This window comes from Octopus bimaculoides, chromosome 13 (genome assembly GCF_001194135.2).
Source record: "Octopus bimaculoides isolate UCB-OBI-ISO-001 chromosome 13, ASM119413v2, whole genome shotgun sequence".
Taxonomy (NCBI): Eukaryota; Metazoa; Mollusca; class Cephalopoda; order Octopoda; family Octopodidae; genus Octopus; species Octopus bimaculoides.
In genome coordinates, this window is record NC_068993.1 from 30,312,190 (window position 1) to 30,327,094 (window position 14,905).

Sequence of the window (14,905 nt, forward strand, 5' to 3'; positions counted from 1 at the left end):
CTGCCCTCATCTGCACCTCCTGCCGCGAAGTTGGTTCATCTGGGACACCTGGCAGGAAGAGGTCCAGCCTCATCTTGAAGACACCTACATCCACCCCATGCAAGTCTCTCAGGTCCTTCGGGAGGATATTGAAGAGCTGTGGACCTCCGAGGTCCAGGCTATTGCAGTATCTTGTCCTACATCTTGATGGCAAATTTGGAGTCCTTGACACTATGCAATGGCGTCCAGTTCTTTTATTTGTGTAACTTTCGATGCCAAAGTTTGGGACAATTCCTTCAAGGATCTTCCAGATGTATATTATGGCATATCTTTCTCCCCTACGCTCTAAGGAATAGAGTCTTAATCTCTTGAGTCTTTCCTAATAGCTTATATGCTGCATAGAGGCTATCTTCTTCGTGTAGCTTCGTTGGATTGCCTCAAGTTCTGAGATTAATTTGACACTGGTTGGTGACCATAGCTGAGAGCAATAGTCAAAGTGGCTTAAAACAAGTGTCCTCCAAAGCACCATCATGGTTTCTTGATCTCTTGTTCTAAAAGTTCCAAGAATCCATCCGGTCAGTCGCCTGCATTTCATTGACAATTTAGCAACATGAACATGAAAGGATGCATTATTACTCATGTAAATGCCCAGGTCTCGCACTGACTGTGCCTCTGGGATTGCAGTCCTTCCAGGTCCAGTGTATTTAATGGCTACTGCATTTAGTCTTGCATGCTGATAGCACAAGGCTTGAAACTTTTCAGCATTAAACTGCATGTTATTCTTTTCAGCCCACTTGTATATAGTTCACATTGCAGGTGCATAATGTCTTCAGGGTTCTGTATTACCTGTGAGACTTTTGTATCATCTGCATAACTTGTGATCGTGGCTCTCTGTGTGGCTGAGGGCATGTCTGAGAGGGCCATTATGAACAGTATTGGTCCCAAAACAGTGCCTTGCGGAACACCGCTCACTATTTGCGTGTCATTGGAAGTGGCCCCATTGGCTACTACCACCTGACTTCTATCCTTCAGAAAGTCAAGAAGCCACTCTCCCAATTTTCCAACTATGCCGAGATCACGCAGTTTGTGACATATCATTCCATGGTCGACTTTATCAAAGGCCTTTGCAAAGTCGAGATATATCACTTCCACATTTGAGTGGTTAAGTAGCTGTTTCAGCACCCAGTCATATTGTTGTAAGGGCTGAGTCAGGTAGCTTCTTCCTGGTCGGAAACCATGTTGGGTGTCAGGCAGCAAGTCATTTTCTTCAAGGAAGGCGATTAGTTTTCTTCTGACTATTCGTTCGATGACCTTGCTGATGTGCAAGGTCAGAGAGATAAGTCTGTAGTTCTTGGCCTCCGCTCTGCTACCTCCTTTATGAATAGGGCATATTTTACCCTCCTTCAGTTTCCTTTAACCTCTTTCAGTTTCCACTCAGAAGCTACCAAGGGAGAAATTTAAACAATGTTCCACACCGTGGAACTAAACTCAAGATTGCGAACTAAACATCTTTATCAAACAGTGAAACCTCCTTTTATTTTTGGGTATTTTCCAATAATTCTTATGCTGCAGCATTCAATTTTTGATTTGATTTCTTATACCTTCCTACCATTCTATTGTTTTGTTTGTTGCTTTATAAACATTGTCCTCTGTAGCGAGTGTGCCAACAACTGTTCCCAGTACTAACACTTCCTTTGCCATTTGTACTGCAACGGTTTCAATTTTATTTCATCTTTTTCTTGGAAAAAACTTTTTTAGTCGAAGATAAAGTATTTGTTTATTTTATTCAAAGAATCTTTGTCGCTATTCATATTGACGAATTCTTTAAGATTTAGTGAGGTTCTTTTTGCATCAAACGCTCTTTGATTTCGGGCAATTCTTTTTATTTTACTATTTTTAATATATTTTTGAATTACTTTTGTCTTTTCATTTATTTTTCATTTGCGTCGTTTTCGCTGTTGATCTCATTAAGGATTGAGAATTGTCTTCTTTTATCTTTCTTTTTGCTTTCTCTGCGTGTTTTCCGTGTGGTTTGCTTTGGTTTAGATGTTTCTGTACGAAGGAGATTATCGATTTTAATTATATAACTATTTCCCCCTTTATTGTCAGATTCAATATTTTCAGTTTTATATCTTAGATCTTTTCCCATATTAACCTGTGTTCATATTTTTGTTGGTGTAGTTATGGTTCGACTACTGGTGGTCAATAATCTATAACTATGCCTGGATTTTATCATTATTTCTTTTGTAAATTTTGCTTTACTAGGTTTATTTTCCAGATTTATGCTCTCATTTTTCTCTCTTCCTATGTTTGGTATTCTGTTTTTTTGTCATCATTTATAGGTTCATTGCGTGTTGTATTTGTATATGTGATATCTTTTCACTTTTAAGTGTATATCATCTTAAATTTGCTATTGTGTTAGTCCCCAAATTTCTCCAACATCAATATTATTACCTCTTTCGATATACAAGTATGTTGTGCCATTACTGTTTTAAGAATGGCGTATTGCTGTAATTATTATTTTTGAAGTTTTTAACTCCAGGATAGTCCTGCTCGATCAGGCCTGATTATAGGTGTTCCAGCCAGGATCATATGGTCATTCTGTATTCTATTATTACATTCTTCAATATGCACTCCGTTTAATAAGATTATAGGATCTTGTAGATCTCCTGTCTGCATAGTTTCATCATTGAAACGAGAGTGAAACTGAAAAATATGCATGTAGCATGAAGTCCCATTCACCTCGGAATTACATACCAATAGATATGCTGCTATCTAGCACGGGGTTGACGATTGTCGAGCAACTTATAACAGAAGAAATTTAATACATAGCTAAACGCAGTACCAAGACGACGTTATACAGCATGAACTTTATAAGACACTATGATGAAGATTGAAGGAAATTTAGCTGCTCATTCTACCAGATCGTGTAATCACATAAAAACTCCATCAAAACTCTGAAGTAGTCGACGTCTCTAGATATTCAAAGCGATGCTGTTCTTTCGATTATATTATCTGTCAACTTTATATTTCAGCCATCGATAAAATAAGGACTGCAATCAATATAGTCAGCTTTTTCCCTAATCTGAATTGTGTTATTAACTTTGTTAATCATTATTTATATTTCCTTATGCACACTGACAATTATCTTTTGATATTACATACACAAGCTAAAGGCTTTGGTAAAGACTTTGGTAACTGTTCTACACACACACACGCACGCACGCACGCACGCACGCACGCACGCACGCACGCACGCACGCGGGAACTCACTGACTCACTCACTGACTCACTCACTCACACGCGTACACACATGGATGCATGAATTTTCCTATATGGAACGTATCTACATAATCAGACTTCATCAATATTGTCGATCGTTTGATGTACTCAACAATGTCTAATCTTTTTTATATATTCTTTTGCAGCTCTGATTTCCTTCAAACACTTATCGAAGCATACGACAGCAGTATTCCTCCAGGATTTGACCAAGGTAAGTTTATATATATATATATATATATATATATATATATATACGAATGTGTGTATATGAGTTTGTGTGTATGTGTCTATGCGTGCATGTATGCACGTATCTTTGTGTCACACATACATACACACATGGTGTGTGTATGTATGTGTGTGTAGATTTTTTTTAATATTGATTGCAGTAATATTACAAAGTTTAACGAAGTGATTCGTTTATTGTTTGTTCTGATATTGACCTACATCTAACAAATTGACAAACAATTTTGATATAATTTGGTACTGGTTTTGATGTTACTGTTTAATCTGAGACTCACCCTGAATTAAAACAAAATCTGTGACTAAAGATCTTCAAATCGTTACTATAATATATTTATTTACATACTGAATATTTCTAAACTGTATCATTCACCGTCTTTTTGCTGGGGAAAGGCTAAGATGTTATTTGGGGGAAATTTTTAATTGGCTAATATTTCTAGCAAGGCGAACACCATAAAGAAGTCTCTTCATAGATATATATTTTTGTATCTTGTTTGACGCAGGTGTAGTGATTCTTCCTCCACGTAGTATCTAGTTACAAGTTGGAAGAACCTTGGTTGAGAATGGCAGCTCTTCGAAGAGTGAATGTATTTGTAGGTGTTGTTCTTGAAACGGTTTTAGCAGCGATCAAATAACGCTTTACGAGTTAACTTCTCTTGTTTGTAATTCAAAAATATTTTAATGACATTTTTTCCCCGGTGTCTCCATCTTAAAAATAGCTTCTCTTTTCCGAGCACATCAATGAAATGGAAGATGAATTTTTCAATTAAGCTGTTATTTTTTTCATTGTAAACGACAACATAGGAGTTCTCTAGGGGCTTGATTTAACTGTACGTAGTTCCATTTTGTATTTGTTGTGACGTTTAATTGTAGGTCAGCCCTGATCGAGCATACAACTGTTCAAATGCATTCCAGTCGCAACCATGTCCTTTTTAGAGGTATCTAGGAATATATTATCTAATGTGCCCTCACATCTTTGAGGGCATAATTTGAGGGAGATTTAACTGCTGTATATAACAGTCGAGTGATCACATGCAAGCTTTCTCACTAATTTCGGTTCAGAGTTCGTAGTTCGCTTTGTCATGATGGATTCTACAGTTTCAACGTTGCGTATTGAAAACAATGATTTCAATATTATATATTACACATTTAGAGATGGTCTCTTATATTTTATTCTTTTATTCTTTTATTTGTCTCGGTCATTTGATTGCGGCGATGCTGGAGCACTGCCTTTAGTCGAGAGATCGACCCCAGGACTTATTCCTTGTAAGCCTAGGACTTATTCTATCGGTATCTTTTGCCGAACCGATATGTTACAGGGACGTAAACACACTAGCATCAGTTGTCAAGCAATGCTGGGAGGACAAACACAGACACGCAGACATACCACATGCGCGCGAGTACACACTAACACACACACACACACACACACACACACACACACACACACACACACACACACATATATATATATATATATAGACGACTGGCTTCTTTCAGTTTCCGTCTACTAAATCCACTCACAAGGCTTTGGTCGGCCCGAGGCTATAGTAGAAGAAATTTGCCAAAGATGCCACACAGTGAGACTGGACCCGGGACCATATGGTTGGGAAGCAAGCTTCTTACCACGCAGCCACTCCTGCGCCTATTTAATCAAGAAAGGGAAATACATCACTCATATTTAACTGTGTTGCTATCGTGAATATTTCAATCTATTCTTCAATCACTGTGATTATTTGTCAATATCAAGATTCTGAAATTTTCATGTTTCTACATTCAGGCCTTCTGCTCTGTTTCAAGCCAGTAATATTGCTAATTAACGCAAGACCGAAGCGATTTTTGTCCAACGTATTTGTTAGTCTTCCTATTAATAGGTAGTTTGATAACAGAAAAATGACTTAAAGGCAGAATCCATACAAATTCAAACAACTTTCTGTCTACATTGGTTTTGATTAACATATACTTTGAAAGGTGTATATGTTGATTATATCAATCGACACACGCATGCCCGCATGCTTGCACGCACGCACGTACACACACACAAATCATCTCAGACTGAATTCGTATGCCAATACATATATACATATTTATAATATCTCCACTTTCTCTCTGCCTCTATCTATCTATCTATCTATCTATCTATCTATCTATCTATCTATCTATCTATCTATCTATCGATCTATATATCTATCTATCTATCTATCTATCTATCTATCTATCTATCTATCTATCTATCGATCTATATATATATATATATATATATATATATATATATATATATATATATATATATATATGTGTGTGTGTATAGACAATTCGAGGATGCCAGGTCCTCATTGGGGATTAGATAATCCAAACATTTCATTGGTTAATCAGTATCATATAAGGAGAAAGTCTCGACTATACGTTAAAGATTATTATAGTAATCCATATTGTTAATAATGAAAGAAAGAAAATGGAGAATTATGGATGTATAAATAATTTATTTGTATGATGTAATGAGATTGAAAATTTTTATTAAAAACAATACAAATAAATTATAAATCATAAAACTCTAAAAGAAATGACAGAGGCAAAAAATCTACATATATGTTTCGATTCATACCAAGAGTGATTCGTAATTCTAAGTATTTGGGTAGGGTCATCCTTATCAACTATATAGGGTAGAATCTCATCAGGGATTTATGAGCTTATACTACAAAGTTTAACATATTTCCTGAAAGGATGCAGACGATTTACTTATAAGTTTAAGAAGTTAGATCATATATATTATGCATATGTATTTAACTAGTGAATTATAGATGTAAGTAAAAGTAAAATAAAATAAAAATAACATACAAATAAAGGTAAAGAAGATATAAAATAAAAATTAAAGAAAAATATAAATGTATGCAAAATAGTATATAAATTTAAATAAAAGGAAAGAACAATACTTAAATATGCAAGGGCAGAATCATATGACAAAATAAATGACGGATAAGTTAGATAGTAAAAAATATTATTAGTCAACCGTTATAGGTGAATTATTTTAATTGGTTTAGTACTAGATACAGTTCAGGAAATCAATGGATGCCTACTGTTCACATCATATTGTGTCATATTTATAGTCAAGTATAGACAAAAGTTTTAAAAATCTGACGGTTAAGATATGTATCTTGAAAGCCTTACATGTAAACCCTTTGTCGTAAATATATAAAACATATATTTTCATAGTCATGTCTTTATATATTCGTGTATATATATATATATATATATATACTTCAATAGCGTGATCAGGATGAATTATCCATACATTGCAGAAAAATACGTTACCTGCCTGGCCGGTAACGTATTTTTCTGCAATGTATGGATAATTCATCCTGACCACGCTATTTATTAGCATTATCATGCGTTTGAGAATAGAAAAAAATTATTTCTGTATCTTTCAATACATCTCAACGCTTCTACAACAAACTTTGTTTACTTTCATCGTAAGTTGAATTTATACTTCAATATATATGCGTGCATATTTACACATATACACACATATGCGTATACTTACACACACGCACACACACATACACACACACACACACACACACACACACACACACACACACACACATATATATATATATATACTCACACTCAAAAAAATATGTATTTATTAAATTCATTTTCATTTATTTATTATCAGATAGGTTAAGTTGTTAGAGTTATGTTATAGGAAATTTAATAACTAGAATTGATCAGTTCAGATGTCAAATAAAAAGAGAAGTTGAATGAGGAAGTAAAGAGATAAAGAATAAAATATAACATAATGAAATAAAATTTAGCAGATATGGGAGCTTATATTGCGTATTTGTTATAATGTACCGTAATGTGTTTGTAATTATTAATGGTTAATGTTTACCCGCTCGGAAAAACCGACTTTTTAAAAAACTAAAAAAATTCAGCGGATTATTGTTTTCGATGACGGAGATTCCGAATATGCCAAAAACAATGTTTTAAAATTTTAAATTGCCCCCTCTTCACTCCAATTTTAAAAATTCGAATCTTTTTTTCAGTCTACGAAGGAAAATATGGAGATTAGGAATATGGAAAAAAAATTAATTTCAAATTTTCTATGAGAAAACTCCAAAATTGATTCATACACCCCCGCCACTACATCACGCTGTCTAAATGTGAAAGTGAACGGCTGTAGATATATAGTGAAGCAGCAAAAAGATTACGGCTTGTGTGTTTGTGAACGAATGAACAGAGAAAGTACACGACGTATATGACATACCTGTCATATACGTCGGTTTTGCTTTTTCACTTTAAAGGTAAACGTTCCTGATAGAAGCAAACACGATATTCAATAATATGTTTGTGTTCTTCACTCAGAAAGAATAAAATATTCATGGGACTTCATCCATGTGCATCCGCGTGCAGGTGTGTGGGGGTGTAGTAGTGCGCAAGAAAAACATTTCCGGAAATGTATTGATAAAAATTCTTTGAAAATAAGTTATCTTTATATGCCGTATTAGCAATTCTCCACATAAATGAAAGAAGAATGGGTATTAAATGCTCGTTCAGTGAATTTACGGAATTTACTGAACGCCGTCGCCTTCAAGTACAAAACGAAAGATTGCCCTACAAATACTACACTACAAATGAAAGAATCACGATTCACACTAATATTTCATTTACACCCTTGAATTTGAAGACTTGATATAACAACATGGCTCTTTGCAACTTTTGCAATGTCAGTCTATATGAAGCCATACTCCATTTCCACGGGAATAATGATGCCTCTATTGCATTTTTAGGTTAACATGGCCACCTGCCGCGTACTTGAGATTATCCGAACTGCAATACCCCGTGTATTTTGCGGCAAGGGACAGACATATGGCGCTGCGTAAGGTGATGCGATGAAGTGGACGGTCAAGAAGGGAATGCGGATACTTCATATCTACATTTAAGGACACCTTCTAGAAGGCGTCCATCTTCCGCATTGGAAAGGTTTGCTTTTTCCGAACCACTTCCTCGGCGCAGCTTCGTTGTCACACAAATCAGTAGAGGAAAACCTTGGATTCTGCCGTGAAACTTCCGTAGATTAGCTGTCTTTCTGTTCGGAGGCCTGCCAGTTTTGGGCAGAAAACCACCAGACTGTTATAGGAGGACCTGGAGTTGAAATTGACGAAGCGGTTTTGGTCCGTCGGAAATACCAACGCGGCGGGATTGTAAAAACGGTTTTGCTTTTTGGCGGACTAGAACAGTTAAGTAAGAAGGCATTCGTGGTTCCACTGTTAGACGAATGTGGTGAGGCCGACAGACGAGATGCTAGGACTCTGACTGCACTAATTAACCGTTACACCGGCAGGGGGTCAATAATTTATAGCGACTGTTGGCGTACCTACAGTAACCTCAACAACCTGGGCTATACGCACTATCAAGTGAACCATAGCCAGCATTTTCTTGATCCTGTTAACCCATCTGTTCATACTCAAAATATTGAGAGTTTATGGGGAAGACTCAAGAAGAGAATTATTCGACCAGGAATGAGGCCTGAGTATCTGAAGCAGTACGTCGCTCGGTTACTTTTCTTACGGGCTGTCTCACCACCGACCCAGCGACTTCATAAGTTGTTTTTGGAGGCTGCAACATTATATCCAGGTTCCTGAAGACACGGAAGACTATACACAAAAATTATTTAATTACAATCTTTAAAAACACATATAACACATTTATTTCCAGTTAACAGAAACAACACAACACCACACTTTTTCATAATACACGTCTATAAAGCATATTCATTGGCTCATACATTATCATTTATTTTCTCTCTTTTTCAATATTTAATGAGCAGAGTGAGTATGTTGTTCTCAAATACGTTAAAACTTTAATTTTAATATGTTATTTTTATATATTACGAAAAAAATAAAATTGAAAAATTGAATATCATACATATGTTAGAAATAAGTATATTTAGGCAAGATATTACATATTTTATATTGTATAAAATTATAGATATAAATGCTGGTTCTAATAAGGATCTAATTAATTCAGTTTCAAATTTAGTAAAAATATTTATGGGGAATAAAGAACCTAACATTTAGTGATATTAATAAATAAAAAAATGATTAATGATATTTATAAAATAGATTTTTAGGAGTGTATAGGCAAGCCGAGAATTTCCAACCCTCTCATTTAGTAATTGTTTAGTAGAAAAAATGGATACTATAGCACTCTGATGGTAAGATGATGGTAAGATTTTGCAGAACATATAATCTTCCATGTAATTTTCAAACTGATGTTACTGACTTTTAACTTCTTGATGAATTTACTAAGACTAGTCGAAGAACGGTTATTGGGTTTTCTAAAAGATCATTTATGGTTGGCCAAGCTAAGTTTCACATATGATTCCGTAGAACCAATGTAGAAAACGAGTTTATCTTCAGCTTCAACTATAATTTGATTTATTAAATTATTCCGTGTGCAATAATTATTAAATTCACATTGTTCTTTAAACCTACAATTAAAGAACTTACTAAGATTATCACTAGAATTAGTAGGTGGGTTTTGAGCAGTAGGCTCCCTTTGATTGTTTATATTAAAATATTTGGACTTAGTTTTATCTGGTATATTATGTGTTTGTTTAATATTGGGAATATTAAGTTTTCGCTTTACGTAAAATTATCTAATTTTGCATAATTCATGGAAGATATTTATCTAAACAAATTACGGAAAACAGAATGATCAAATCTAAAGTGTCTGTTTTGAATTATGTCACTATATTTGTTTTTATTATGAGGGAAGTGTTTGTTTATTAGCCAACGTATGAATTTAATTAAGTTTGTTTTTACTTGCATAGCGAAGGGCAATATTAACCAGATAATATTCTCCTTTATTTTATTTTTACTAGAATTGAGATTAACATAATTTATTATAGTGGATTTTATATGAGGCATATAATTTTTTATATTTTATTTTTATATTGTAATTAGTGTTAATGTTACTATTATTATTGTATGGTCTCATGTTTTAATTGATCTGGTGAATGGCTAATTTATCATTTATATTTTTCTGATTCTGCTCATAACCTGCTTTTGGTTTATTATGTTTGGGGTGTAATATATGTATGCTTATATTGTTATTATCAATATTAGGATATGCGTTAGTCTTAAGGTCTCTCTTTGTCGTTTCTACTACCCTATTTCTATGCTGGTTATTTTTGTTCAGTATATAGTTATAATATAATCTATTAGCTGTTTTATCCGAATTTATTGTATCAATCATAGCTTTAGTGTTAAGAATTTTCATATCTAGGTTATATTTTTCTCCATGTAGATGTTTATGTTTGTTATTAATCGTATGTGAACCATGCTTAATATATTAAATTTTCTGTTTGTGCCCTGTTTTTACCAATGCAATATTATATAATTTCTTGCTGTCGTTAAAGATATCTTCGTTAAATGAGAGGTAATGTATTCTTTTTCTATGTTATTAACTAAACAATTAGCAATAGATTTTGGGTGATTTCTTTTTATATTAATGTAAATGATTTGGAATTAGGCATATGAAATGGCGCATATTTTCCAGTATTAAGGTTTAAATTCTCGTCTAAAATTTAACTGAGTTATGCTGTGTTTCAGTTAAAATTTTAGTCCCAAACGGTTAAAGTACCGGTGGAGCTTTTCCTTGTATAATTCTAGTTTTCTATTTGAAGGGTTTTTGATTATGAATAGTGCATCATTCCTATATAGACCACCCACTATTTCTGGAAATTCGCAATAGAATTTATGTTGAATGTATATACAAACCAAATCTGAGACTTGGGCTGAATCAGATGATTCCATAGCTATATCAAAGCAGTCATGTGTATCTTTTCAAGCCCATAGTTTATTATCGAACTTAATTATTGATTTTCGAGCTGTTAGTGTTTCTTGGACAATTTAGTATTATTTTATAGCCAATATAAGGGCACTATTTAGGACTGTTGGGTTAATTAATGAGTAATAGTCATTAATAGCTACCTATAAAAATTTGCATTTATTTTTATTTTCTATTTTGTTGAACCAATCTATTGCTTCTTGCGTATTAGAACATAGTTTCAGTTTAATTTTGTTCTTAATTTCTTCTATATATTTGTCCATAATACATTTACCTATGTCCGATTTAGCAGGGCAGATTAATCTAACTTTCGTTTTTATTTACAAATTATCCGTCTCGTCCTTTAAAGAAATTCTAGGCCTTAAAGGAAAGAAAGGTTCAATTTTATCTTCAATAGCGTAGTGAGTCATAATTTATTTTTTTAGCTTCAAGATGTTTTGTTCCTAATGTATTTCTACTTACTATCTTATATTTTTTTGGTGATTTCCTTCCCAAGTAGATGGTGAATATAGATTAACATTCAAATTATTGATATTTCTTGTTTTATCAGCGTGAACTAAAATACCTTCCTTAGATTTAAAATCCATGATTATTAATCTTAATTTCCGCTGATGTTCATCTATGAGCGGGTGCTTCACGAATTTGATATTTGATTACTGTTGCGCATAATTCGTCTTCAAAGGTGTCGAGATGTTTGTTAGGTGGTGGGTATCTTCTTGTTTTAAAATATTTTTTAATTATATCCATTTCGTTGCTTCTATCATGTTTTATTCCTTTATTTGCTTGTTCGTGTGTGTGTGTATATATATATATATATATATATATATATATATATATATGTATGTATATACTTACATTCATCTTGCTGATTCCCTCAGTTTCACTTTGAAATGGCAGAGAGTAAGGACCCTGACGAAACTGCAGCGACCATCACACCAGGTTGCATATCCAACAGTATGTAGTGGATGCAGTTGAAAAGCGCGTACGTCCAGAAAAGGATGCAGTAAATAACTGTCAAAATAAAATTATGTATATGAAAAATCTCCGTTGTTCTTATCATTATTAATATTATATAAAGGCGGTGAGCTGGCACAATCGTTAGCACGCTGGGCGAAATACGTAGCGGTATTTCGCCCGTTCGCTACGTTCTGAGCTCAAATTCTGCAGGGTCGACTTTGACTTTCATCCTTTCGGAGTCGATAAATTAAGTACCAGTTGCATACTGGGGTCGATCTAATCGACTAGACCCCTCCCCCAAAAGTTCAAGTCTTGTACCTATGGTAGAAAGGATTATTAATACTACACACACACACACACACACACACACACATATATATATATCAGATATCGTGGTCATTTGTAGTGTATGGGTTAGGGATTTACGTTCTTTTTCCTAGAACCCAAGTTAAGCAATATTTTGCTCCAGACGGCTTGGTATGTATTCCGTTGTTCCCATAATAATTGATATGAAGCTGAATTATATCTTGGGTACTGGATTTGCAAATTCCTTATCGATGGTCAATTGATGTCCTCTTTTTCTTGTATTTTTCTAACCATATTCGTATCCTGAGGGTAAATAATTTCCGCAACAGAAGATACCTTCTTGTAGTTGCACAAAACAATATATGGCTGATTGTATGGCTGTTTAATTTTTAAGTTCCACATATATCCTCTTGGCCCATTCGTTTCAATATAATCAGCTTCGTCTATAAGTGTTTTCTCTCATGTTATTCTGCTTCAGATTGTTCTGGTCACTGCGTCATACCTCATGGGAAAATAATATCTGGAAGAGAGTCTTTCGCTGTAGGCAGTAATATGTTTGATATCTTCAGTCTTGGTCTGTCAATGTTTTCTGCTTTTTATGTATATCATGCTAAGCATCTGACAATGACCATTTGCTTGTATTTGTTTGTGATTTTCGTACCAATTACCGACGTACTATCTTGTGTTGTTAACTTCATGGTCACAAACTTAGGTAAGATAGTTACTGGTCTCTTCCCTCTGCTGCAGATGTTGTTTCCGTGTCGTAATACGTGCTTCATATGACATCAATACAGGTTTGAGACCACGGCCACCGTCCTTGCGTGCGAAGTAAAGTGTCTACATCTTCAATGATGTTGAGGTTACATGTAACAATGAACGGCTCGCGAATTCTAACATCTATCACGTGAGGACAGACACTGCAGGGGTATTGTGGGCAATATGCTGTTGTAAGTTGAGAGTTCTGATGACAAATATTCTCTTTCCTCTCCCGATGCTCTCCTTATTTATGGACCCATCATATCTGACATTTTCAGCCTGTTCAACACACCTATAATTGTCACCTGAATGTAGAGGATGCACCATCAAGCCGTTCATTTTTAGGTTTTCAGAGAAGAGCACAACTGTCAGAGAAGAGCACAACTGTCAGAGAAGAGCACAATTGTCAAAAAGGCACATTTGCGCTCATCAAATTTCATTCCAATGTCTTCAGAAAATTGGGTAATGGGCTTCAATTGTTTATTTTGGTTTGCTTACATCCCCGTAACTTAGCGGTTGGGCATTAAGGGTGCGATAGAATAAGTACCAGACTTACAAAAAATGTACTAGGGCCAATTTGTTCGACTAAATCCTTTAATGCGGTACCCCAGCATGCTCGCAGTCTAATGAATGGAACAAGTAAAAGAAGGAGGATAACTCACGAATAGGGAAAAAGATTTAGAGCAAAGTGGACAAGGTCAGCGAATATTAAATTTGTTTGTAAAGTACGTGAGTTTAAAATGAACCATTTACACTTACATCATCAGGTAAGCAAGCTTCTGTGTTCCCTTGAAGTTTTAATGCCTTAAAATCCTATCTGCTGTATTACTGTGTCATATTCTGTAAGTTAGTTCTGTCACTTTCTTTAAATATTTTTGCTTTTGTTTTTTCTCATAGAACAAGTCACAACAGTGAATGTACAACTCTATATTAACAGCTTCGATTCCATAAACGAACAAACAATGGTAAGAGATTTCAGCAACAATATTGATTTCTAACATTGTCCTTTACTTGGGTATGGAGAAGGAGTAGAGTAATTTAAGTCGATGTCATTACGGTATTGGTATTTATATTGTTGGACCCGGAATATTGATAACCACGATAAAGTCAAAACCGGAAGTTTTTTTAATTCAGAACGAAGAAGGAAATAACAAAATATTATAAAACATCTTTTCCGACGCTCTAACAAATCTGTCAAAATGCACTACACTTTCTAACAATGGTTGTTCCGGTTAAAGACAAAATGCTTGAACATTATTTACATTATTTACATTTGACGGATATTTATCCTCATCTTGTTTGCTGTTAACACAACGTTTCGGCTGATATACCCTCCAGCCTTCATCAGGTGTCTTGGGGAAATTTCGAACCTGGGTTCTCATTCCTAAGTTATTTTTCGATGTTACTATTATTATTATTTTATGTTTGACTTTTGCTTTGCATTTGTACAAGTTGGATCCAAGTCTCACCCAGAGACCTCAAGAGACAACAAGTTAGAAGTTCATGTAGGTGTCATGCCTAGGGTACCATA

The 14,905-nt window shown here is 34.6% G+C and overlaps 1 protein-coding gene across 1 annotated transcript in view; it reads left to right on the plus strand.

Moving 5' to 3' along the window:
• Positions 1 to 14,905, plus strand: part of LOC106870540 (glycine receptor subunit alpha-2) — a 305,943-nt gene that overhangs the window by 178,147 nt on the left and 112,891 nt on the right. Inside the window, exons 2-3 of the mRNA XM_052972406.1 lie at positions 3,408 to 3,472; positions 14,272 to 14,339. Coding sequence (XP_052828366.1) covers positions 3,408 to 3,472; positions 14,272 to 14,339 — 133 coding nt within the window. The remainder of the gene's footprint in view (positions 1 to 3,407; positions 3,473 to 14,271; positions 14,340 to 14,905) is intronic.